Source organism: Hypanus sabinus, chromosome 15, assembly GCF_030144855.1.
Source record: "Hypanus sabinus isolate sHypSab1 chromosome 15, sHypSab1.hap1, whole genome shotgun sequence".
Taxonomy (NCBI): domain Eukaryota; kingdom Metazoa; phylum Chordata; class Chondrichthyes; order Myliobatiformes; family Dasyatidae; genus Hypanus; species Hypanus sabinus.
In genome coordinates this window covers 69045437-69072492 of record NC_082720.1, presented here as the reverse complement: position 1 = coordinate 69072492, position 27056 = coordinate 69045437, and the positions used below count along the sequence as shown (strand labels likewise).

The following is a 27056-nucleotide window of genomic DNA, read 5'->3' as shown; positions in this document are numbered from 1 at the left end:
GCAAAGTTAGTTCACAATCAATGTTTCAGCATTTGACCAGAATAGCTAATGTAGAGTTTAACATTTAAAAGAAGAATTAATCAGCTCACAATTGATAACCAAATCATAAACATACTACTAATGTTATTGCAGAGGATGACCAGAAGAACTTTCTCTTTGCTATTTCATTCAATGATACCAGCAAATTTAATTGCTAATTTTGCACTATCGTTGTAGAGCATTAGATCTTTACAGAAAGTCTCACATCTCTCTCTATCCTCTTAAATTAAATACTGTACAGTGGTAATCATCAAATTTCCTATGACATCTGGTAAGCTGGTAGTGTCTCTAATGGCCTTTTGGTACAGGCCTCTGCGTCAGCTGGCAGAGAAATTAATTTGTGACAGTGAAACTCGACAGCATTGCTGGACGCTTTCATTAAAATTCTTGTGTTCATTGCACTATCATTCTGTATAAATGACCAGCAGTAAGTTGAAGCTGATTCTACTTACCGTTATGCTCTTTATTTTCAGTGAATTTTGATTTTTCTGGTTTTCAGACAATGAGAATAATCAGACGTTACAATTAACAAAAGAAAAAAAAATAATTCACAATATGCTGGAGGAACTCTGTACGTCAGGCAGTACCTGTGGAAATAAACTTTCCATCGGTGCTGAGTCATCATTCCTCTCCAAAGTTGCTGCTTGACCTGCTGAGTTGGTCCATCATTTTGTGTGTGTTTCGCTGGATTTCCAGTATCTGCAGAATCTTGCGTTTTACGAAATGTATTATTTGTGGAATTGTCTCAAATATAGTCATCAAAGGGAATACTGTAAAATACAGACTGTCCTTTTGAATATGGAACTATTCCTTTAAGTAGCAGTCCCCTTAGATAAATATTTCTAGTGTCCTTTTTAATTTGACTTGTCTCAATCTGGACAAGTCCAATTAAGATTGATTGGACTTTCACGATACCATGTTTTAATGTTAACCCAAGGCGTGACTCCTGATCTTGTTTTCTCGAGCAAAAATTTATTTTCAAAATAGATTGTTATTCATTTTAAATGCATGAGAAGTTTTTAAGTTTAATTAAATTGCAATTCTAAAATTTGATGGAAATATCAGATCTGCTTCAGGTTCCTCACATGTATAGAGAGAGATAGCAGAGGGCAGTTAAGGTAAGAGGGGATAATTTCAAAGGAGATGTGAGAAGTAAGTTTTTCACACAGAGTGTGGCGGATGCCCGGAATACCCAGCCTGGGTTGTTGGTAAAGGCAGATACATTAGGGATTTTTAAGAGATGTTTAAATAGGTTCATGAATATGGGGAAAATGGAAGGGTACGGACTTTGTGTAGGCAGAAGAGATGAGTTTAGCTGGCCATTTGATTACTAATATAACCGGTTCAGCACAACATTGTGAGCTGAATGGCCTGTTCCTGTGTTGCGTTGTTCTCTGTTCATCACTCTATGCTGTACAGTAAACTGTGTCTGCGTTAACAACCGGTACACTGGGGGGGGGGGGGGGGGGCAGCCAGTGTCGCCGCACTGTCCAGCGCCAGTAAAATACACGGCGATATGGCTGGGGTGGTGGAAGGCAATCTGTAAAGATCACTAAATTAAATTTAACAGTCTGTTTCAGGACAGTGATGCTTCAATGAATTCACGTGACAGCTGATACCCTTTGCTTTTCTGTATTTCATCATTTTCCAAGCAGAAGTAAATTTAATATTATCAAAGCACACAAATGCCACCAAACACTATCCTAAGATTCATCCTCTTGCAGGCATTCATAGGAGGTACAGAATAAAACAATTGAGTCGATGGAAAAACAACACACAAAATAAAGATGGACGAACACCCAATGTGTTCTCTTTGCATAGAAGGGCAATGAGTCCCTATTTCACTGTTGTTTCAAGTAGCTTTCACTTCACAGTTTGTCCGCGCAGCAAGCCAGTATAAAGTTCCTTTCTGTTTCTCCAATATCTTCCCTTTGTTTCTCCTCTTGTCCTTTTCATCTCTACAGTCCTCTCTTGATCTTGGGAGGTGAAGATTCTGAAATCGCCAGTAACTCTGTTCTGCACCAAATAATTACTAGATTCTACATCACAGTTTATGTTTACATTAGGTGCTTCGTTTTTAACAAGAAGTGAAATTAAGACTGTGGCAGAAGGTTGAATATGTGTACAGAGGTTACGTGCAGCTGGCACATGTTTACGTTTAAGACTCTCATTATCACGACGACTGCAGACTCTGTTTTCTCCTGTTACTTCACTAACCCAAACACATGGTGCAGGTCTCCAGACTCTTGATAGTGAGGTTTGTGAGATGCACAGCGAGGATCAGCAGGAAAGGGAACTAATTTGTCCTCTGGCTTGATGGGGGGGGGGGGGGATTTCATTGATATCTGTCGAATATTAAAACCCCAAGATAGAGTGGATTTGGAGAGGATGTTTCCTATAGTGGTGGAGTCGAGAACCAGAGAGCACAGCTTCAGAACTCAAGGACATTGCTTTAGAACAGAAATGAGGAATTTTTTAGCTGGGGAGTGATCATTCTGTGGGATTCATTTGCAGGCCAAGTCATTGGGTATATTTAAAGCAGCAGTTGCTAGATTCTTGATTGGTAAAGGTGTCGAAGGTTATGGGGAAAAGTCAGGAGAATGGGGTTGAGGGTGATAATGATTCATCCATGATAGAACAGTGGAGCAAACACAAGAGGCTAAATGTCCTATGGTCTTATGGATGCTGAGTTGTAGAAATTTCACAACATAAAGTGAGGCCAATCAGCCCCTTAAGCTGGGGACAGTCTCCTGGCAGAGAAATTTAGTCAATCCCATCATCTCTTACCATGTAGCAGTTATTGGAACACTATTACAGTGCCAGCAACTTCAGTTTAATTCCACCAACGTCTGTAAGGAGTTTATACATTCAGCCCCTGACCCTGTGGGCTTCCTCTGGGTGCTCCAGTTTCCTCCCACATTCCAATGACATGAGATTAGTAGGTTAATTGGTCACATGGATGTATTTGTGCAGCGTTGGCCTTGTTGTGCAGGAAGGGCCTGTTACTGCATTATATCTGCAAGGAAATATTAAATCCTGCATATTATAATCCTCTGACTATTTTTTTTCCACTGATTCAGAGACCTTGAGGACTTTTCTTGGTGTTTTTCAGCATCTGAAGTATGAAGATGGGTTACATTTGTTATGCAGGAAATTCAGGGTTTGAATTGTGCAAAGCAAGCTCCCACGGCAATCGTAGTGCCAGCTCAGAGTTAGTGGCATTGATTCAGGAGTTACAATCAACTAAAATGGCCAGGCTTTGGCTCAACAGGCTTGGGCAAGAACAGGTACAGGCTAGAACTTAAGCTTGAGAAGAAGGGTGTTTAACAAGATGGCAGGTTGGTAGTTCAGGCAGTGGAATGCTCCTCCTGAGAGATATGGAACTGCAGATACCTCACGGTTTCCCTGACGACTATGTCTGCGGGAGGTGCAACCAACTGAAGCTCTTGACTCACTAGGTCAAAGAACTGGAGCTGGAACATCTTGGAGAATGAAAACCTGATGGATGAGACTTTTGCTGAGGTGGTCACACCCACAGTGCAGGCTTCAGATAGCAGACAGAAGAAGTAATGGGAGTACGCAGTCAGTGCAGGGTTTCCCTGGGCTCATTCTCCTCAGCAACAAGTATAACACTTTGGATGCTGCTGGGGTAATGGCCTATCAGGGTACAGCAGCAGCCGCCAAACCAGTGGGATCAGCAGGGAAGGGTAAAGTGAGGTTGACCGATAAAGACGGGAGACTCGATAATTTGGAGGACAGTTAGGAAATTCTGTGGTTGCGGAAGAGTTGCTAGGATGATGTGTTCCCTTCCAGGTGCTAGGGTCAGGATGTCTCAGAGCAGCTTCAGAATATTCTCAATAGGGGGTGGGAACAGCCAGAAGTCATGGTGCACATTGGCACCAATGAGATGGGTGGAAAGAGAAATAGGTCCTGTGCAGTGATTATAGGGAGTTATGGAAGAGGCTGAAGAACAGGACCTCCCATATAGTAATTTCAGGATTAGTCCCGGTATCACGTGCTAGTCAGCGCAGGAAAGGATGATAGTACAGATGAATGAGTGGCTGAGGCAGTGGTGAAAGGTACAGGGTTTCAGGTTTCTGGATCTCTTCTGGGGAAGGTATGACCTGTACAAAAAGGACATAATACACCTGAGCCCAAGAGGGATCAATGCCCTTGTGGGGGGGGGTGGGCGGTTTGCTAGAGCTGTGGGGAACGTTTAAACTAATTTGGAAGAGGGTGGAAGCTAGTGTGATAGGGGCAGAGGGTGGGGCAGTTGGTTTAGAAATCGATGCACAATGAGACTGGGGAAGGACTGGCAGACGATAGGGCAAAATTGCAGTCAGCGAGAGGAGTTGAAGTGTAACATGGGGGCAAAATCGAACAGGGTAATGATACAGGACGGAAGGTGTTATATTTGATTGCACAACGTTTAGAAGATAAGGTAAATGCTCTTGTATTACCGTCAGATTGGGTGGTATGATGTTGTGGGTATCACTGAGACGTGGCTGAAAGAAGATCACAAGCTGGAAATGCTTATAAGTCCCAATTCTGGCTCCCCTCTTACCCCTACTCCTTCTCCTCACTTGCCTATCAACTCCCTCTGGTGCCCAGTCTACTCCCCTTTCCTATCAAATCCTTTCTTCAGCCCATTACCTCTTCCACCTGTCACCTCCCAGCTTCTCACTCCATCACCTCTTCCCCACCCACCTACCTTCCCCACCTCCCCGACTTCTCCTACCACCTTTCAGCTTGTACTCCTACCCCTCCTCCACCTTCTTATTCTGGCTTCCTCCTTGTTCCTTTCCAGCCCTAATGATTGATCTTGGCCTGATGTTATGAAAGTGCCTCTATTTCCTTAGAAGTTTGCGATGATTCAGCATGACATCTAGTCAAATCACTTTTTGTTGTCATTTCGACCATAACTGCTGGTACAGTACACAGTAAAAACGAGACAACGTTTTTCAGGACCATGGTGCTACATGAACAGTACAAAAACTACACTGACCTACATAAACCAACACAAAAACTACACTAGACTACAGATCTACCCAGGACTGCATAAAGTACACAGAACAGTGCAGGCATTATAATAAATAATAAACAAGACTATAGGCACAGTAGAGTAAAATCATGAAAAACTTCTATAGATGTGTGATGGAGAGTATACTAACTGGCTGGTGTATATGGAAACACCAATGCCCTTGAATGGAAATTCCTACAAAAAATTAGTGAATACAGCCCAACCCATCACGGGCAAAGCCCTCCACACCATTGAGCACGTCTACACGAAGCATTGTCGCACGAAAGCGGCATCCATTGTCAGGAGACCCCCACCACCCAGATCATGCTCTCTTTTCGTTGCCGCCATCAGGAAGAAGGTACAGGAGCCTCAGGACTCAAACGACCAGGTTCAGGAACAGTTATTACCCATCAGCAATCAGGCTTTCAAACCAGAGGGGATAATGTCACTCAACTTGCCTCATCACTGGACTGTTCCCACAACCGATGGACTCACTTTCAATGACTCTTCATCTCAATACTTAATTATTATTATTTTTTCTTTCTTTTTGTAATTGTACAATTTGTTGTCTGTTGCACACTGGTTGTTGACCCTACTGGTTCAGTCTTTCATTGATTCTTTTATAGTGATTGGATTTATTGAATGTGCCCACAAGTAAATGAATCTCAGAGTTGTATATGGTGACTTGTATGTACTTTGAACTTTGACCCTTAATTCCTCTCCCTAGATGCTGTCTGACCTGCTAAATTCCACCAGCATTTTGTGTGTGTCTGTTGCTCTGAATTTTTCCAGCATCTGCAAAATCTCTTCTGTTCGTGTTGTAAACGGGCTGATCTATCTGAAAGAGCAAAGAGCAGGGGGTATAAAAGGGGTGCAGTGTTGGTTTAATGTTTCATCGTAACACACAACCTGCAACAGTCCACTACTGTGTTAATTCTAGAATGTCAGCCTGGATTTTCAAGTTCAATTCTCCAGAGGGATATAGACTCTCAACTTGCTGGCTTAAGAGGAACAACATCTGACATCTGGAGGTTTAGCACAGCCAAAGTGTGGATCTTTGCTGGCAAAGCACCTATTGTAATTTCAGTGTTAGTGGTTTGTGTGTGACATCTAATCTTTAATGGATGACAAGTGTTAGAATCCGCATCTGAGAACTGATCCCTGGTATATGGGAGCATGACTGTAACCTTTGTCTTTATCACTGAAACGTTTATAACGTGCCCTGTGATTCACTGCTTAGTTACCACAGCGGCTGGATGATTTTTAACAAGAGCTTTGGCTAAGCAACAGCAAACTGCTGTGCATATTCAGAGTCCTAGAAAACCACAGAACAGAATCAGGCCCTTCGGCCCACCTAGTCCATGCTGAACCATTTAATCTGCCTAGTTTCATCGACCTGCACCCAGACCATAGCCCTCCATATTCCTGCTATCTGTGTACTTATCCAAATTTCTCTTAAACGTTGAAATTGCATCCACCACTTGCACTGGCAGCTCATTCCAAACTCTCATGATCCTCGGAGTGAAGAAGTTTCCCCTCGGGTTCCCCTTAAACATGCCACCTTTCACCCTTGGCCTATCATCTGTAGTTGTACTCCCACACAACCTCGGTGGAAAAAGCCTGCTTGCATTCACCCTATCCATACCCCTCATTATGTGTATACCTCTATCAAATCTCCTCTGTCTTCCACATTCTAGCAAATGAAGTTCTAACCTGTTTAATCTTCCCTTATAACTCAGGTTCTCCAGTCTCCTCGTAAACTTTCTCTTTACTCTTTCAATCTTATTTACATCTTTCTTGTAGGTAGGTGACCAAAACGACATACAATACTCCAAATTAGGCCTCACCAATGTCTTATGAACTTCAACAGAACATCCCAAATCCTATACTCAGTATTTGATCTACGAAGGCAAATTTGTCAAAAGGTTTCTTTGACATAATGGGAATTGAAAATTAATATCAATTAGATAATGATGTGTTGGCCCATGACCTTATCTACTACAACGATTTCATGACCATAAAACTAACATGAGACCACACTCAGGTTGGAGCAGCAACACCTCAAATTCCATCTGGCTAGCCTGCAAGCTCACCTGAACATTAATTTCTCTAACTTCTGGCCCCTCACCTCTCTCTTTATCAATTCCCCATTCTGGCTCCCTATTTATCCTTTCCCTTCCCTTCTCCTGCCAAACATCTGCTGCTGGTTCCCCTCCTCCTTCCCTTTCTCCCATGGTTCACTCTTCTCTCCTATTAGATTCCTTGTTCTTCAGCACTTTGTCTTCCACCTATCACCTCCCAGCTTCTTACTTCATCCTCCCTCACCCACCCACCTACTTACCCCTTCACCTGGTTTCACTTATCACCTGCCATCTTGTACCCCGTCCCCTCTTCCCCCCTCCCCCACCACCTCCCTATTCTGGCCTCTTTCCCCTTTCCGTTCCAGTCCTGATGAAGGGTCTCGGCCGGAAACATTGACTGCTTATTCCTCTCCATAGATGCTACCTAGCCTGCTGATTTCCTGCAGTGTTTTGTGTGTTTCATTTACTTATTTATGTAAAGATACTGCACGGAATAGGCCCTCCTGCTCTCTGAGTCACTCTGCCCCAGCGGCACCCAACAACCCTGATTTAACGCTAACCTAATCATGGGACAATTTATAATGACCAATTAACCTACCCGGTATGCTCTTGGACTGTGGGAGAAAAGTAGAGCACCCAGAGAAAACCCATTCGTTCCACAGGGAGGACGTACAGAGACTCCTTACAGATGGCACCGGGACTGAACTCTGAACTCCAATACCCCGACCTGTAATAGTGTCGCACTAACCGTGTTGTTCTGCCTACAGGCTGTGATTTTAGAATATCTAGCCTTTACGCTTTCCAGTACTAAATAATTGTATTTCTTCTCCCTTTTTTTTTTCAGGTTTGCCTGGAGCTGCTTGCAGTCCACTGCAGGGGGCAGAGACTGTTGCTGTGGAACTACACGAGAAGGAAGTGGAAAGGATCAGAGAGGAGCACGAGAAGGAACTTGCACAACTCAGGGAAGACTTGGGGTCAACGCACAACACCGAGAAGCAACAGCTTCAATACCTTCACGCAGAGGCCATTGAGAAACTGAAAAAGGAACAGCAAAAGGTATGAACCTTGAAAACAAGATGAACGCTGGCAAATCATTTCCTTTTACAGTAATCTGTGACTGGTGTGCAAATGGAAAGTGGAGGCAGTAAAGGGTGTTTTCTCTACTCAGTCCCCAAGGACTAACATTTAATTCAGATAGTATTGGAATCATTGAGCAAGACACATAAAATGCTAGAGGAGCTCAACAGGTCAGGCAGGCAGCTGTGGACGGAAATAAACAGTCAAATGTTTTGGACTGAGACCCTTCATTGTACCATAGCTGCTGGGTGACCCGCCGAGGGTTTCCAGCGTTTCTGTGTGTTGAGTAAAGCTGATTTGTCTGACAGCAGGCAGAAATTTGGGTGCTATGCAAACTGAGCGTTGTGACTTCTGTACTCACTTTTACCAAATGTCTCTATGAGAGAAATTCTGGGCGATTGAATATTTGATAGGCAATCTGCCGTTGTAAAGGCAGAGATGGAGTTTTTTGGCGTGATAGGTTTGTTGCTAATCACAGAGGGCAATGTGATGATGACCGGCTAATCTGACTGAGAGGTGAATACTTATCAATGTACTGAGGAATTCCCGCATGAATGTGTGCAGGCTTAGTAGAGCAAAGCCATCGGCCGGACTGTAGTTAAATCTAGACTCCCACCGGTTTCCCTCACATGCTTTCCCCACAGCTGTTTTGTGCAGTTCCAAACAATCTCAAAGCCTCGATTCTCCAGCTATCCCGTGATTCTAAGGAGTCTGTGTGCAGCTGCCAGGCCTCAGAGGGTGGATCCTGACGCCCTGCCCCAGGCTGCCCTGATGGTCTTTTGACGGCTCACTGCTACCTAAGGCACTCAATAGTTTTTAAAAATTCTGTTGACTATTATAAAAACTATTCCAATTGAGTTAAATAATGAAAAAATAAACATGTCAGAAACAAAAGTTAATAGACATATACTTAAAAATAAAGCAAAATAGATAAAAGAATAAAACAGTGATACTTTAAACTGCTATCTGATGGTTTGGTATCTGAGTCCTAAGAAGCTGCTTCACACATTCTCTTTAATGCACCGGAGGCCTCAATTCTCATGAAACTTACTGGGTTTGCCAGGAAACATATTGTACAATTGTGTAAATTCTTTTCAAAACTAAATTTGAAATGTGCTGGAGTATTAATTGGAAAAGCATGCAGTGGTCTTGAAAACTTACGAGTCCAGCACCATCAGGGCATGCTGAATAAGCAGTGTTTTGCCATACCTGCATGTAAGTTTTCAGTTAAATGAAAGGATTCGTGCCTTACAGACCAACCATTAGTGATCCACAGAGTGTGAACTGCATCTGGCCCTTCAGTGCAATGCATTTCTTTGCAGACTCTGGACTAAGTAATGAGGCCAGTGGTGATGTTCCAAGGTCAAGTGTGCCGGCGTCTGATCTCCAGTTCATTCCTGAGTTGTACAATGCGATGCACAGAGACGGGAGGTCAGAAGTGAGCTAACCCGTGAGATTGATACCACCTGTCGATCTCAAAGGAGCCACTGGCAAATGGCAATTCTGGAGTTGCATCGACTATGTCAGGTAGCTAAGGAAGGAGCAAAGAAGGTCAGTCAAAGTGGTGTGGACTACAGAAGTAAGGAATTAAAAGATATTGACAGGGTGAATGTTTACAAGCTGAAATGCAGCTGAGGAGCCAGACAGCATGAAAGTCACACAATGCTGTGTATTAGTGTTCCATCAATGTACAGATGACTCTGAGATTAATTATTCAGTTTTCCTGATTCATTATCCCTAAGAAGTAAGGAACAAACTCTGGAAACTGTTCCACTGCATATTTTGAAAATAAATTCTTTATTACATCTACACTATGGAATAATTCAACTCTTGATGTGAATTTCTAATATAAAGGTACATGGTTTTGTTCAAGCTTTTAACTAGTCAAGTTTAATTGTCATAGACATACATAGAGTATAAATGCAATGGAAGTTAGCTTTAGTTTGATCAGCAATAGCACAACACATTACAAACATGACAAACTTGAACTTGTGTTAAGAGACTGAGAATCAGGTTTGTTACCACTGTCATACTTGATGTGAACTTTATAGTTTTACAGTAGCAGTACAGTGCTAAGACAAAAATAACTTAAATAGGAAACACTAGTGGGAAGTTAGAGGATTGGGAAGCTTTCAAGCACAAACTGAAAGCAACTTAAGAAGTCATTAAGAAGGTAAAGATGGAATATGCAAGTAAGCTAGCCAATAATATTAAAGAGAATACCAAAAGTTTCTTCAGATGCATGAAGAGTAAAAGAGAGGCGAGAGTGGGTATCGGACTGCTGGAAAATTTATACTGGAGAGGTGGTAATAGGGGACAAAGAAATGGCAGACAAACTGAGTAAACGTTTTGCACCAATCTTCGCTGTGGAAGGCATTGGCAGTACAGTGGAAGTTCCAGGTGTCACGGGTCATGAAGTGTGTGAAGTTAACATCGGTAGGGAGAAGGTTCTTGGGAAACTGAAAGATCTGAGGATGGAGAAGTCACCTGGGCCAGATGATGAACAGCCCATGGTTCTGAAAGAGGCGGCTAAAGAGATTATGAATGCAAGCTGATGTTTGGCTTCATTTCACTGATTAAAGCTGCCATTGTTCTGCAATTAAAGCGATGAGGGAAATTGAAGCATCGAAGAGAGAGCAGAGGGTGAGGGCTGGCTGACCCTCGGTTTGATCGGTTGCTTTGTACCAGAGAGGGGAAACCCTGCTGCTTCATCCGAGCCAGAGAGTATTTTCCAGGTTTCCAGGTTTATTCTGCAATTTGGATTTTGGACTATAGACTCAGTCTTTTAGTTTTTATATTCTGTGTTTATTTACCTGATCTTCTCGGTTTTTTTTGTAGGGATGGGATATTTGGGGGGTTTGATATGTCTGATTCATTTTGGTAGTTTTTTTGTGTGGGTGGAGGGATTTGGGGGTCAATGTGCCTGTCCTGTTTTTGTTTTTTTTTGCAGGGAGTTATTTTGAGGGTTGATGATTGTGATGCTTTTTTTTCTTGAATTCACAGCAAGCTGGAGAATTGAAGAATTTCAGAGTTGTATAGTTTGATAATAAAATGAACCTTGGGACCTTTGAATATTGTCTGAGGAACTACTGGGATTTAAATAGTTTCTCAATCAGTACATAACACATCCTTGTCTCGCATTTTCAGATTCAGATCTCTATCTAGTACCTAGATATTTAGATAATGTAGATGCTGGATTTATATTTTGGCATTGGGGAAATACTTATTCAAAAGTTTATGAGTAATGATTTGTTTTTATTGTTAGAAAGAAGGAGAGTTGTTGGACTCCAGAATAGAGGAACTGAAAGCTAGCCACAGCAAGTACGTAGAGTCTCTCAGGGAAGAATGTGAAATTGCGTTAGCAGGTAATGTGCTTTTGGTTCTGTTTGAATAAAACTTATCCTGAGCGAGTGTGTCTTTACCTCTTATCCATCTTTAAAAAAGACGTACAACCCAGAAAAGTATTTATTTACATTTTGCAGATAATTTAAACAAAGATTCAGATGAATGCCTAAAGTCCGTTTAATAAAATCAATAGGAAAGACTTCTTCCGCATGGAATAAACTGAAAAAGGAAAGCTGTGAAAGACAAACACCTATTCATATATTCCTGGTTACTAAAAGCTGTTTTAGCAACAGTTTCCATAGTAATATACATCTGTTAATGTTCCGTTCACTAACAACCCACGCCTGTACAGTTTTTCAAAGAAGTTTCCTGATCAGAATTACATTGGCATAGAGTTTCATTTTTTTTTTCCAAATCCTTGCCAACATTGTTGTCCTTTTACAGCCTGCCCTGAACTGACCCTCTTTCAATCCAGTTCCTCTGAGACAGGTTTGCTTTGTAACCTTGCTCAGCTGAGGTAAAGGTCAGTCCCCATCCTGTCCAAAGCCTTGTATACTTAAACTCTTTGCTTGTTCCTAAGGATGTTTTGACGGAATCTATCTGCCAACATTGTCAACTTCCTTGATGATTCCACTGGCACTGAAATTCCCTTTAGGCCTTCCTTCAATATAAATACATTTTTCTGTTCAAATTCATCTTCAGCACAGCGTCCAAAAACCCTTGTTGTTTTCCTCTGGACTGTGGGTGTGCTAAAGCCAATCTGAGAGTCAGCAAATGTAATATTTGGCCCAGAATATGTTAATAGTATTTCTAATGAATCTGTTAAATGGAGTCTTCCCATTTTAATGTTTATTTCATACCCATCCCATTATTTCTAAAAGGTGGTAACTGTATTTTAAGGTTGTATCTCTTTAACCATATAACAATTACAGAACGGAAACAGGTCATCTCAGCCCTTCTAGTCCGTGCCGAATGCTTACTCTCACCTAGTCCCACCTACCTGCACTCAGCCCATAACCCTCCATTCCTTTCCTGTCCATATAACTATCCAATTTTTTTTTTAAAATGACAAAATCAAACCTGCCTCTACCACTTCTACTGGAAGCTCGTTCCACACAGCTACCACTCTCTGAGCAAAGAAGTTCCCCCTCATGTTACCCCTAAACTTTTGCCCCTTAACTCTCAACTCAAAAGACAGGGGTTTAAGACGGGTTCCCAACCTTTTTTTAAGCCGTGGACCCCTACCATTAACAGAGCAGTCCGTGGATCCCAGGTTGGGAATCCCTGTTTAAAGACGTGAGCAACTAGAACTGTGCTGCCCTAGCCTTGTTTTCCTTCACTTTCCCCATTTTCTTTTCTGTACAAACATGCGATTACTAACATAGGGAGGTCCTGCTCACCAGTTCTAGAAACTTCTCAATCAACATTGAAGTCAATGGAAATGTGGTCATTTCACTGTGATACTCTGGTTGCGCACTTTGATGACAGGTTGAAAGTTCAGTTCCTTGTATTGTCTCTGAACAAGTGCAACCAGAAGACAGATAGCAGAATTAGTCCATTTGGCCAATCAAGTCTGCTCTGCCATTCCATCATGAATAAGCTATTATCCCTCTCAATCCTACCTCCTTCCCGTAACCTATGATGCGTTATAAATCATGACACAATCCCTGTTTAAATATACCCAATGACTTGGCCTTCGCCCTCGTTTGTGGCAATAAATTCCATAGATGTACACCCTTTGTGTAAAGAAATTCCTCCTCATCTCTATTGTAAAGGGATATCCCTCAATCCTGAGGCTGCACCCTCTGGTCCTACACTCTCGCACTATTGAAAACCCACAGAGTCACAAAGGTCCTTCAGACTGTGGGGGGAATTGAACCCCTGTTGCTGGTGCTGTAGAGTGTTATGCCAATTGCTACCATACTGGCCCTTTATCCTTGTTTTCTACCCAGACGTTTAATACTGGCCTCTTGATAATCTGCAGATGTAAGTTCTTGAACAATGTCTACTACTGCTTTCATGTGACAATGTCCTTCACTCTGAAATGACCTTCATAAATCCCTCTTCTTCTCTCACATTCTTAAAGAGGCTCTAGAAATCAAAAGCCTCTAACCAAGCTTTTGGATATCTACCTCAATATCTCCTTACACTCAGCTCCAAAATTTAGTTGATTATGAATTATGAAGCCTATTGACAGCTAATTCAGTGCAGAGCAGGAAATATCCTGAGGTATTTCTGGTCTCTCGGACTCTACCCCACCCAGAGATTAGTTTTTGCAAATGAGTTTCATAACAGTAACCTAAATTAAAAGCCTCAAGGGACCAGGTAAACAGAAGTTCTGGCATTTGCAAATCAAGAATCATACAGTGTATGCTTTTTGTTTTCAGCCTGAACAGTCAGAGATTAAAACTTGCAACATGAGCAGTACAAGAGATTTGGCATTCGGTTTTAATTACTCCAAAGCTGCTAATTGCCTTCAGTGCTGTGGTAGCAGATCAAATGCACAAATGATAAAAGCAATTCTTTGGCAAGTTCTAACCACAGCTTACGAAAAGGGACAAACAGTATGTATGTTTCCATCATACAGTAAACCAGGCTCAGAACATCTGCCATCAGGCCAACAATTTGTGCAACACAATTTTACTTTTTCAAAAATTATAAACCTTCCACTGGGTGGTGGGATGGAGGCATGTCTCTACCAAAGGAGGTGTGAGGTGCTCCTTCCCTCTGCTAGCCTGCAGGTCACTCTTGGGCAAGATGTAGCACCTGCTTAGTCTTCCCTACCTACCCACCCTCCCATTAGGGTCAAGTGAAGCAATGGGAGCAGGTGGTGCTGTGTTTTATGAGTGGCTGGTACATATCACATGTCCTGGTTATGTGACTGCTGTTGCTGGGCAGACAATCTCTGAAGAGTATTGATAATGGCTGAGGTCACCTGTCTTGTAAAGACACTGCCCAGAAGAATTTGCCGAGAACAATTAGGGTCCTGGAAAGACCATGATCGCTCATGTCATATGATATGGCACAGAACGAACAAATTCTCCCAAATTTACAGGGGCCCAGACATGTGAGCTCAGATACTCTAGAACATTGCCTTTATCATCCTTCACACAGTGTGAATCAATATAGTAACAGAGCAATCCCGGGTTGTGAATGAGACTAAACTCTTCAGCATCAATGCACACACATGCAGGGATCCGAAAATGTCAAAGATTGACAACAAATCCTGTTAGCTCTTCCGTTGCATATTTTAATGTTCAAATGGTTCTGTTTATTATCAGAGAATGTATACAGTATACAACCTGAAAGTTTTGCTCTTCACAGACGTCCATGAAAAACAGAACACCGAATGAATGACAGAGAAACGTTAAACTCCAGAACTTCCTCTTCCCCCTACCTCACAGAAACAGCAGCAAACATTTATGTTCTGTATTCTATTAACCTCCCCCCTTCCCACCCCTGTCCGTTTCAGCAAAAAGTGTCAGCGCCCATCACCAGCAAGAGAGAGAGAGATATCAGCCATTTTCACAGCAGAAGAGGAGACTGACAGTCACTGTTACGATGTTACAGTCTGTTGCATCACTTTTTATTCCAAGATTTTCCAAGTCGAGAACCGGCAGTTAACTGTCTCCGCCTTCGAGAGAGAGAGTGCAACCACTCGAATACTGAGAACTCTGTCCATGCATCTGCCACAGTGAAATCCTGATGTTCCATCTCCCGCAGTGCCTCAGTTGGCAACACTGGCCTGGAGTTAGTCGTCCACAGGGCTTCACCCCAGAGGCACCATCTTCCGTGCCGCTCCTGGAGAATGTCGGAAAACCGTCAGTCGGCAAGCTCCAGAAACGGGAACACATCTGTCATTTAAAAAAAAAATGCAGTTTGAGAGCCATTTGCAGATCAGGGCCTCGATAGAACCCCAACCACCTTGAAAAGGGGAGAAAAAAGAGACATTAAAAAGAGGAGTTTAACTGTTTCTGCAGAAGAGCTTGAAGGGGAAGCCACGTGTCGCCATCTTAACTCCACCCAGTTACACGTCTTACTCTATGTGCAACAGCTAATCTAGTGCAGACCAGGGAGTAAACCTGGTACATTTCTGGTCTCTCGGGCTCTCCTATACTTGGAGATTAGCTTTTGCAAATGAGTTTCGTAACACCCAAATTAAAGAATCGAAACTAAGACCTAGAGAAATTCTATAAAAGCAACTATTGAAGGTAATAATCCAGAACCCATAATGGATTGGTATCCCACCAACATTCAGCAGGAAATGCACTGTGGGTTTCAGACCTAGGAGGATTGTTAGCAACAGTAATTCAGGCCACCACATCTCCCAGTCATGAATATCCGTGCACAGAAAACTTGCAGGCACCACGATAAGCGACTTTCACTCTCCGCCTTCTCAAATCATATGCCTGGCATCCACGCACTTAGCCGGGAGGCGGGGGGGGGGGGGGGGGATGGCGGGGAAAGAAAGTCTTTAAATCCCAGTAGGGTGAAAGTAATCAGGGGGAAAAAAGTCAACAAGGCAGAAAGTAATGAGGGGGAAAGGACAAAACTCAGCAGGTCAAGCATCATCTACGGCGGGAAACAAACAGTTATTTTGGGACTTGAACCATTTATAGTAGTGTGTTTCAATGTCACTAGCACTTTACAATGCAGATAATTGGCCTGTGACCACTGACTTCTGTAATGACTGATTTAATGCCCAAACTGCAAATGCAAAAATTGCCTCCATGACAAAAGGTTCTGATTACAGAATTAAGAGAAACAAAGAGAAGTAAAATAGCTGATAATCTGACGCAAGCCGATACTGCAATATAAGACCATAAGATATGGGAGCAGAGTTAGACCATTTGACCCATTGAGTCTGCTCTGCCATTTCATCATGGCTGAACCAATTTTCCTCTCGGTACTCAGCGAGGGTGGAGTGCCAGGGGAGGGGTGTGGGACAGATGGCAGAGGAGGAGTGCCAGCGGTAGGGTGGGGGGGGGGTTGCACTGGTGCAAACACACCCAGCCCTGAGGCACCAGGCAAGGTCATTTGATTCCAAACAATTGGTTTATTGATCATTACAGGATGTCTCTCTGGTGCTTCCCCGCCCCCTCCCCTCTCCTTTCCCCTTTCCCCAACCATGATTCCCCTCTCCCTGCCCCCTTTCCACTCTCAGTCCTCAATAGAGTCCCGTATCAGAATCGGGTTTATCATCACTCACACATGTCATGAAATGTGTTTTTCTTTTGTGACACTAGTACAGTACAATTGATAAAATTACCACAGTGTTAGGCACCCTCGCACTTACAGTGCTGGAAGTTAAGAGGGAATTGCAGACAAATTGTACAAAACAGAACAACTGGGGACACTGTAATCCTCAAGCACTCCATCACTCACACAATGCAGCTAAATTAGACTTTGGAATGCAAGGACTCAGAGACCCTTTAAACACAAGTTGAAAATGGACACGAGCACTTGAAATAGATATGCCAAAACAAGAACGGGCATAAAGCCAATGGATATTTGGATAATAAAAGAGCTTTTACAACTGAACATAAAGATGGAAGGTTAGTAACAGCACACATACTGAGTTGCACTGTATTACTTTCTATTTTTATTCTATTACCAAACAACTAAGCCCTTACTAGGGCTGATTTTGAGAGACTTTGCTCCCAGAGGTGAGGCTCAATAATATCAAATATGTTTGCCACTGAGGGGATGCAACACTACAGCCCGAGTTCAGCAACTTGTTCTCGTCTCTAGTGAGATTATTCCAGGAAGTTCCCTTGGATCAGTAAGCCAACATGTCAGTCCATGGCCGCTCTTCCACCACGATGAGGCCACTCTCAGCTTGGAGGAGCAGCACCTGGTATTCTGTTTGGGTAGCCTCCATTCTGACGGTATTACATTGATTTCTCTAACTTCCGGTAATTTCTCCCCCATCCCCCTTCACTCTTTATCCATTCTCCGGTCTGGATCTTCTCTTACTCCTTTCCTTCCCTTCACCTGCTCATCATCACCCTGTGATTCCCCTCCTGTCCTTTCTACCATGGCCCACTCTCCTTTCAGAACGGTTCTTCAGCTCTTTATATTTTCCACCTATCACCTCCCAGCTTCTCACTTCATCCCCCCCTCCCCCACCCACCTGACTTCACCAAACACCTTCAATCTTGTAATCCTTCTCTGAGCCCCCCACCCCCCACCATTTCTGGCTTCGTTCTCCATCCCTTTCCAGTCTTGATGAAGGGTCTCGGCTTGAAACAGAAACTATTTATTCCTCCTGCTGGATGCTGCCCGACCTGCTGAGATCCTTGAGGATTTTCTCTCTGTGCGTGTTACAGTAAATTGGTTCAGGAGATTTTAGATTCAACCTCTATTACACGTGCAGGGATATAGGCACTTAATTATTAAATACTGTATATTCAAGACTGAGATTAAAACATTTTCAACCCTAAGGAAAGTATCATGGATGAGTATCACCATAACATTCCTGAATGTCAGTGAGTGTGCAGAATATCTTTTCCCAGCTCCAAAGTTTGATGTTGCTGTCATTTAAGGGGAATTGTATTTGTACTTGAAAAGGAAAAATTTGCAAGTCTGTAAGCGGCAAAGAACTGCAGCTGGAACTAATTCTTTAAGAAATCGGCATGGATAGCATGGATCCTGTTGCATCTTGATAATGATAAATGATCAGCTTCATTTGCACGTCCATCAAAGCACACAGTGAACTATATCACTTGTGTCACATCAAATCAACTCAACAAGGATCATGCTGGGCAGCCCACAAGTTTTCCCACACTCTGGCACCAACATCGCATGCCCAAGCTCATTAACCCTAACCGTACATCTTTGGAAACAGGAGCAGCCAGGGGGAACTCAGGTAGTTATGGGGAGAACGTGCAAACTCCTCACAGACTGTGGCTGGAATTGAACCTTGAACTTGCAGCTGGTGCTGCAAAGTGATGCGTAAACTGCAGCAGTGCCATGCCGTTTCTGTAATTCTGCTTCAATAAACAATGTTTCCGCTTTGTAAATGAGATAAAACAGCCAGGAAAAAGTTGCCCTAAAATCCTCTGAACTTTCATTGTAATTTATTTTCTGCAAATTCCCAAAGCATATACTCTGTTACCTCTTGAAACTACTAATTAATTTATTCATATGGAACACCTAACGTCAGTACCCTGTAATAGTGTCTAGGCTGAATACAGTTGTTCTGAACTTACTGCTCTTAAAAGAAATTAAGTTTTTTCATCTCCATCTTACTGGAAGACAGATGGTACTGGGTTGCCAGGTTGGGGACATAGGTTTAACTTTCTGTCAAATAAAGAAGTTAGCATCTTCTTTGCATAGCTGAAATCAAACTAAAAACCTAGTTTACTAAATCAGAGACCTCACCCTCTCCAGACATTCTCTCTTGTCCCACGTCCCATCAGTCATAAGATGCAAAAGCTTGAAAGTATGTCCAACCTGGCTCAAGTACAACTTCTACCACCCTACTGAATGATTCCCTGGTAATAACAAGGTAGAGGCTTGACTCGTGGTCTATCTCATTATGATCTTGCACTCTATTGTCCACCTGCACTTTCTCTGTAGCTGTTGTACTTTATTCTACATTCTGTTCTTGTTTTACCTTGTATGGTCACGGTGCAATTTGAAATGAATTGATCTCTTTGAACAGTATGCAAGATGATGCTTTTCACTGTACCTTGGTGCACGTGACATGGCAGTATAGTGGTTAGCACAACGCTTTACAGTACAGCTGACCTAGGTTCAATTCACGCTACTGCCTGTACCTTCTCCCCTTGACTGTGTGGGTTTCCCCTGGGTGCTCGGGTTTCCTCCCACAGTTCAAAGATGGACCAGTTGATAGGCTAATTGGTCATTGTAAATTGTCCTGGGATTAGGCGAGGATTTTAAACTGGGGTATTGCAAGGCAGCGTGGCTTGATAGGCCAGAAGGGCTTATTCTGCATGCATCTCAATAAGTAAATAAAATTAATAAAACTATTCCAATTTTATTGATATTTAAAAATATATGTTATAGAATGAATCAATTATGTGTAAGTTTCAGCTCTAATCTGAGCAGTCTGTATTTTCTTGTTCCAGAGCTTGTAAAACAGCACAAACAGGAGAAAGAGTCGTTGACTGAATCCTTTAAGAAAACCAACAAGTGCCTTAAGGTAAGCTCGTGTTTCATCTGCCTTATCCACCCGTCAACCCTGGCTCTGTCTTGCCACCTTTTCTTGGAGAAGCTGGTTTCTTGGTTGATCACCCTCCAGGGGCGCAGGCTCTTTATCATGGCTCCTGTTATTCCTGTGTCAACTTGGGCAGTGAGCATGGAAAGACCAGGTGTTCACAGAGCAATCGAAGGACAGATTGTGTCCTGAAAGCAAGACAGGTGCACTCATCCAGAGGAATCATGGGTAGTAATTATATTAACTCCCTCAATTCAATACAAAAGTGTGTTCAGAGCAATTGTAAGATCTAGCAGTAGTCAGATAAGATCAGAAAACAGGCTGCCTGATAATAGGCCTTATCCAGAAATGCCAACTACTTATTAATTTCTGTAGATAATGCCTGACCTCCTAGGTTCCTCCAGAATTTTTTGTGTATATTCTGGATTTCCTGCAGGATCTCCCGTGTAATTGGCTTCTTTCCTGGGCTATGTCATTCGCCTCTCCTCTGGATGAGTTTCTCATGCATAAGTGTGAGGACTGGGGTGTCAGAATGGGATTAGAGTTGGTGCTGGGCTTGGCTGAAGTTGGCACATGTGGAAGTAGATGACCAACGGCTGAAGTCCTCAGTCTGTGAGTCCACCGCGGAAGTCAGAGGCCCAGTGTCCACGGGTCCACTGTAGGCAGAAGGTGAGTGTGTGTGTGTTTCTGGCAGGCGGTTCCCAATGCTTCCGTGGGTTGTGCTGGTTGTTAGCGCAATCGATGTATTCACTGTATATTTCGATGGATATGTGTTAAATAAATACATAGGAATCTGAATTTACTTCTGGTTATGCCAACCTAATTTGCTATTGCTATTCTAATAAGGAAAGGATAGAGGAGCTTACAACCCAGGTCAACTCATTTCAAATGAAGACAAAGAAAATTGAGGATGCGATATCAAGAAGAGGTCTCAACAGAGATGATAGGGTATGTGGATTTATTAATGCTTCAGTCTGTAGTTCTGACTAAAACCAGTGTTACGTTTTCGTGTCACATCTCTCATCTGCACATTTTGGAGTCAAGAGAGCTGTATAGCACAGAAACTTACCCTTCAGCCCATCCTCTCTGTGCTAGCCATTACACCTATGTCCACATATCTCATGTACCCTCATTAGCTCTGTAGCCTTCTATGCCTTGGTTATTTAAGTACTTGTCTAGATGCTTCTGAAATGTCTTTTAAGGGTGTCAGCATCCACCACATCTTCAGGTAGTGCATTCCACTCTTCAACCACCCCTTCCTGGAAAGGTTCAACCATCCCAACCCAGCTACTTCCCAAATTTCCTCCCTCTCAACTTAAACCTATGCCCACTCCTCCCCCCCATCACCACTCCATGGGATAAATATTTTTACTGAATACCTTTCTTCACCCCCTCATTTTATAAACCTTTATCAACCTCCTCCATTCCAGAGAGAACAAGCCCAGTATGTATATAACTATAATGCTCCAATCGTATACAAATACGTGGCTGTATATTACCAGCATGATGCACTCATTTTCTTTACAGTGATTTTTTTTTATTTGGACTTGCTCTTCCTACAAACTGAGAATGCAATATTGATATGTACTCGCTTGGAACAAGAAAGTCTACGGAAACATTGTGATTTTGTTTGGAGTACTCGAGGAATAAGTGATGGGCTGATTTAACTTCTGCACAAATACGGAAGTGTACAATTGGGCAAAACACCCAGCACTTCGAGGGGGAATAGGTTCAAAACTAATATTCCAGTGATCTTACGGAACAGATTATCCAAGCAACTTCATGGTTTGAGTTAGTATCAATCCAATCAATGTTTGATTTTTGATCGAGAATATGAATATGGTATCATAAACGTGGCAGGCTCTGGTAGAATAAGGATTTCCTGATTATTTCTTTTTAGAACAAAGGAGGATGGGGGTGACTTGGCAGAGGTGTACAAGATGATATATTTAGTAGCCATTTTATTAGGTACACCTGCTCATTAATGCAATATCTAATCAGGCAATCATGTTGCAGCATAGACTCATGGGCTGAAGGGTCTATACTGTGCTGTACTATTTCTGTCATCTAATTGAGAGGGATTCATTGCAATGAACCTCCAACATTATTATTGAATCCTGTGTCTACCAAAATAGTAGAACATGAACTTGAACCATCCCGGTGTAAATTTTTCCCAGCATTTCCTGTATTCCTATCATTATCATTGCCAGTAAATTCACTGGCATCCATGGAATTCCCTTTGCAAAGAAGCAAAGGTGTGCCGTTGCCTCCAACAGCAAAATAATTACTCTTGGACTGCAGGATCTCAACCTGAAATTTCAACCATTCCTTTGCCTCCATGGATGCTGCTCGACCACTCAAGTTTCTTCAGCAATGTGTGTGTTTTTTTTTTGCTTCAGATTCCATTGTCTGCAGTCTCTTGTGTCTCCGTTCTGTGACTGGACTGCCTGGATTTTTCTTACATTAGACAGACAAGCAAGCTGCCAAAAATGCATACAGAATGCCATATCACAAGAGATTCTACAGATTCTGGAAATCCGGACTAACACATACAAAATGCTAGAGAATCTCAGGAGTTCAAGCAGCATTGATGGAAATGAATAAACAGTCAACTTTTCGGGCCAAGACCCTTCTACAGGACTGAGAAGGAACAGGGAAGATGCCAGAATCAAAATGTTGGGAAGAGGAGAAAGAGGCCAGTTGGAAGGTGAAAGGTGGAGCCAGGCAAGTGGGAAAGGTCAAGGGCTAGAGAAGATAGAATCTGATAGAAGAGGAGAGTTGACCATAGGAGAAAGGGAAGGAGGAGGGACCCAGGGAAAGTAATAGGCAGGTGAGAATAAGTAAAAGGTCAGAGTGAGGAATAGAGGTTATAATGTTAGCAAATGCAACAATATTAAACCTGAATCCGATGCTGAGTAGTTAAGGATATTTGTGCTTTTCCAAAGATGCGTGCAAGCAATAAACAAATCTGTTTCACAAAATTTTTCTGAATAGATTAAGAACGGGTAAATGACCAGCTCACACTTTGTGCTTTAAATTTCAGAATTTGCAACCACCAACATTATTCTGGGTTCAGGAACTGGAGAGCTTACACTTTGTGGTGGAGATGAAGAATGAGAAGATTCATCAGCTGGATAAGCAAGTGTTACAGATGAAGAATCTGGTATGTTCATCTGTCAATACTGATCAAATTACAATCACAAGCACTGTCTCCTTGATTTTGCTGTGTTTTGTTTTTATTACTAAAACAAAGATTTATCTTTCTTTCTCTTGATTATCCTATTAGGTTGAAGGGAACATTTTACTTGAGGAGAAAGTTAAAACACTTCAGCAAGAAAATGAAGACTTGAAAGTTCGCCTGAAAAACCAACAGGCCTTTGCAAGGTACTAGGACTGCTCATTGTTAGATAATGTATCTGTTGGACCTGGCATATCAGTATTCAAATAGTACAGGAGCAGGGTGGAACATACTGAAGCATTTAAGACCATAAGACATAGGAGCAGAATTAGGCCTTTCAGCCCATTGATTCTGCTCCACCATTCCATCATGGCTGATCCCGGATCCCACTCAACCCCATACACCTGACTTCTCCCCATATTCTTGGATGCCCTAACCAATTAGAAAACTATCAGCTTCTGCCTTAAGTATATCTCTTGACTTGGCCTCCACCGCGGTCTGTTACAGAGCATTCCACAGATTCATTACTCTCTGACTAAAAAAATTCCTCCTTACCTCTGTTCTAAAAGGTCACCCCTCAATTTCGAGGCTGTGTCCTCTAGTTCTGGATACCCCCATCATAGGAAACATCCTCTCCACATCCACCTTATTTAGTCCTTTCTAAGGCACTGGTAACTTTGCAATAGCAAAGGTTATGTTTTTAGGTCCTGTAGAAAGCAGGAAATCTATTGAATGATAAATTGTTAGGAGTTTGCAAAGATAAAAAATTTAGAATGATATTTGAACTGAAATGAGACGAGAATCTAAAATTGCTGAAGATCTTGGGAGTTTTTCCTTTATTAAGAGGCAGAAGTCGCAGCTATTTCAAGAGGTAAGTAAAAAGTTGAAGAGAAATCGAGAGAGCAGATGGCGATGAATTGTTTCCATTGCAGGGAATGTAAAACTGGAAGCCATAAAGCTAAGGTTGTGAATAAATTCAATGAGGAATTTAGGAGCAGCTTGCAGTAGAAAGGTGAATTGTTTTGAATTTAATAACACATGTTATGGGTGAGGCAACCAATGGCTGATGACACCATTGGGGCTTCCTCCAGAGAAGAAGCGGGAAATCCAAAGGAACCATAAACAGGGTATTCTATGCTGTTGCATGTGTGAGTCAGTGATTTTTTTTTAAAAGGTGCAATTAACTTCATAATAATTGTCTGAATGAGGTTTATTATCACTGATGTGTCATGAAATTTATTGTTTTGTGGCAGCCAACGACAATGACTACAAGTTACAATAAGCAGTGTGATAAAAGAACAGCAAAGAATACATAATTAATTAACAGATGCCTTATTGTACATATTATACTTTAGGAAATTATCCATGGAACATGAGGCCCTGCAGCAGGCTTTGGAGAAAGAAGCTATGGTGAAGGAGAGACTTTTTCATGAGAAGGAAGAATTGGTCTGGAAACTGCAAAGTGGAGATGGCTCACGTCCTGGGGAGATTTCATGGGGGCAGCTTCACTCAGAGTCAAAAGAAACATCATTAAGGTGACAGTGATCAGTGGACAAGCAGGAACCTTAACACAGAACTAAAAAAAAACCTTTTTATATTGTCTGAAAGAAGCTGGAAGTATCTACCTCAGCAAGCTTGGTCTCCGGTTGTGTCAGTGGATTCAGGAGCTGAGCTAATTATAAGCCATAGGTGAATTTTAGGAGAAATGTTGCACTGTATCTTTAAAGGATACATTACCAATGCATTGCCATTCCTCAGGTGAAGAACAGATTTGGAAGAAGGAACAGATGAACTTTATCTAATATGATCACACTTCCTTGTCAAAAGAAAATGCTGCAGATCTTGCCACTGGAATGACTTACTAAAAACCGGTTGCTGTTATATTTTCACACAGTTTCAGATACCTGGAAAAGGTGTTGGTTTTGTCAAAATGGCAACAGTTTGTGCTACTTCGTGAGATTTGTCTTCCTTGATGCAAGCGGTCACACAAAACCAACCTGGGTTTATTTTAGTTTGTTGTTCAGAACAGTTTGTCTTTGCGATCAACAGCAAGTGTATAGACTATGACATTTGTTTTATAATTCATGCAGCTTTATTCAATAAGGACCTTCAAAGCAGTCAAAATGGTGGATGGGAATTGCATATTCGTCTGCTGTGGAGAAAATTATATCCATGTGAAATTCTTGAATATTACACAGTGAAAACTGGGATACAAATTCATGTTTAATCACTAGACTTTATTTGTAAGGAAAATACAATTTAAATAATAGGCCAAATCTTGATGTATCAATATAATTATTTATAAGAATATGAGAAATGGATATAGCTGTAAGGGAATCAAACCCTGCTGCTCGTCTGTCATTCAGTATGATCATAGATGATTCTTTACCTCAGTAGCAAAGCCTGAGGTTTATTTATTTACTTATTCAATATTCAGGATCCATGATTCACTCCAAGCTCAGTATCTGTTACCCACCTGTTTCTGTACTAGATCTTCTGATATGTAGGCAGAGCTGTAGTGATGGTATAAGAACAGTAATATATTTCACATATGCACACTGCCCTTGTTAGTGGTAGAGATGGTGGATTTAGTAGAGAATTTGAAAGACACCCTACATTCTTTACCTGTCCCCTGAAGCAGGACACCATTGTTCTCGCCAGAATTTGCTACCCACACCTTCTACCTATCACCTCCTATCCTCTGTCACTATTGCTGCTCTTCCCTCCTCCATCTGCCTAGCACTTGCCAGCTCTTGCTCCACTCCTCCCCCTCACACACCTTATGCTGCTTATCTCCCCTTCACTCTTTCAGTCCACATTAACTATTTGTTTCCCCATCACAGATGATGCTTGTTTCCATTAATCCTGCATTTACTCTTGTCATATAAAAAAAAATACTTGTTTCAATCTCTTGTCTCGCTAAACTCTGGAGAACAGAGATCCAGTCTGCCTGATCGTTCCTCAGTAGATAATCCCTACATTGCAGGAATCAATCTGATAAACTTTTCTTGCTTACGTCTTACTCCTTGGGTAGTGAGACTAGATTTTATACGTGCTTTTCCAAATGGAGTTTCCACAGAGTTCTATGCAATTACAGTTAGGTTCCATAAAACACTCTTTATCATAATTATAGTTAGAATAAATACTTCTGTTTAGCTCAATTTCATAAGATATTTGTAGGTTTCATTCCCTCACGCAGAAAGCTTTTTTTTTGGGACCACAGCCACTATAGATTGCTGTGTGCATATTAAAATCCAGCATGAGTTGGACTATTGGTTGGATTTGTAAGAAGTTTTATTATCTTTGGGAAGATGGTTTGTAATATTGATGGTGGTTATAAATATTCTTGCAGTTTACCTGTGATACAGGGAAAGCATCTTCAGTTTTATATGCTGTCTGTGATTTCTATGCAAACTATGAAGTGTAAATTTTAACTGTCTCCTTTAATTTGTAAAGGAGTTTACGAATAATAAACTCACACCTGTGAAACTGGTTTTGCCATTACCAAACACAATATTCAAACAGGATGTTAATATTTATCTTGTAACTCCAGAATCCACTGCACCATTCAGTAAGGTTTAATAAAAGAGACAATCAGAAAAGTCAAGAAGTGTGTCAGTAAATGGAATATAGTGCAGATATATCTGAAATAATAGCACTTTATTTGCCTTGTGGATGGGAGGATATTGTGTTCAATTTTTGTTGTCACTGATGCATATTTAAAATAAATGAATACCAAAACAAAATTCAAAGATAAAGTTTATGGTTCACAGCACTTGGTTTGATTGTATATAGTTTGTGTTCCTGGGGTTGACTGTTATTTTAACCTCAGTGTCTCTAATTTTAGGCAACGTCATTCACACCTATTAGTTATAAAAGTTCCAAGATGCTGATACTGATGGAGGTCAATGGACATGGTAGAATAGTGATTGTATTGTAGAATGTAGAAAAGCATTGTAAAATGTAAAGTATAATTAGATTTGGCATTGTATAATGTAAAAGCTCCCCACCACTTGACAAGCCTACAATAAGTTGTTCGAAGGGAGAGGAGTCAGAAGCTTGAGGATCAGACAGAAAAGTACAGTAAGAGGCCAAAAATCAGATCAGCTATGACTGACCAAATGGCAGGAAAGA

The 27056-nt window shown here is 41.8% G+C and overlaps 1 protein-coding gene across 1 annotated transcript in view; it reads left to right on the top strand.

Annotated features, from left to right (window-relative positions):
* The window catches only part of ccdc69 (coiled-coil domain containing 69), a 58826-nt gene extending 32160 nt beyond the window's left edge, over positions 1–26666 (top strand). Inside the window, exons 3-9 of the mRNA XM_059990496.1 lie at positions 7985–8196; positions 11483–11582; positions 19656–19729; positions 20591–20692; positions 22788–22907; positions 23031–23128; positions 24278–26666. Of these exons, the coding sequence (XP_059846479.1) occupies positions 7985–8196; positions 11483–11582; positions 19656–19729; positions 20591–20692; positions 22788–22907; positions 23031–23128; positions 24278–24461 (890 nt within the window). The 3' untranslated portion in view covers positions 24462–26666. The remainder of the gene's footprint in view (positions 1–7984; positions 8197–11482; positions 11583–19655; positions 19730–20590; positions 20693–22787; positions 22908–23030; positions 23129–24277) is intronic.
* The last annotated feature ends 390 nt before the right edge of the window (positions 26667–27056 follow it).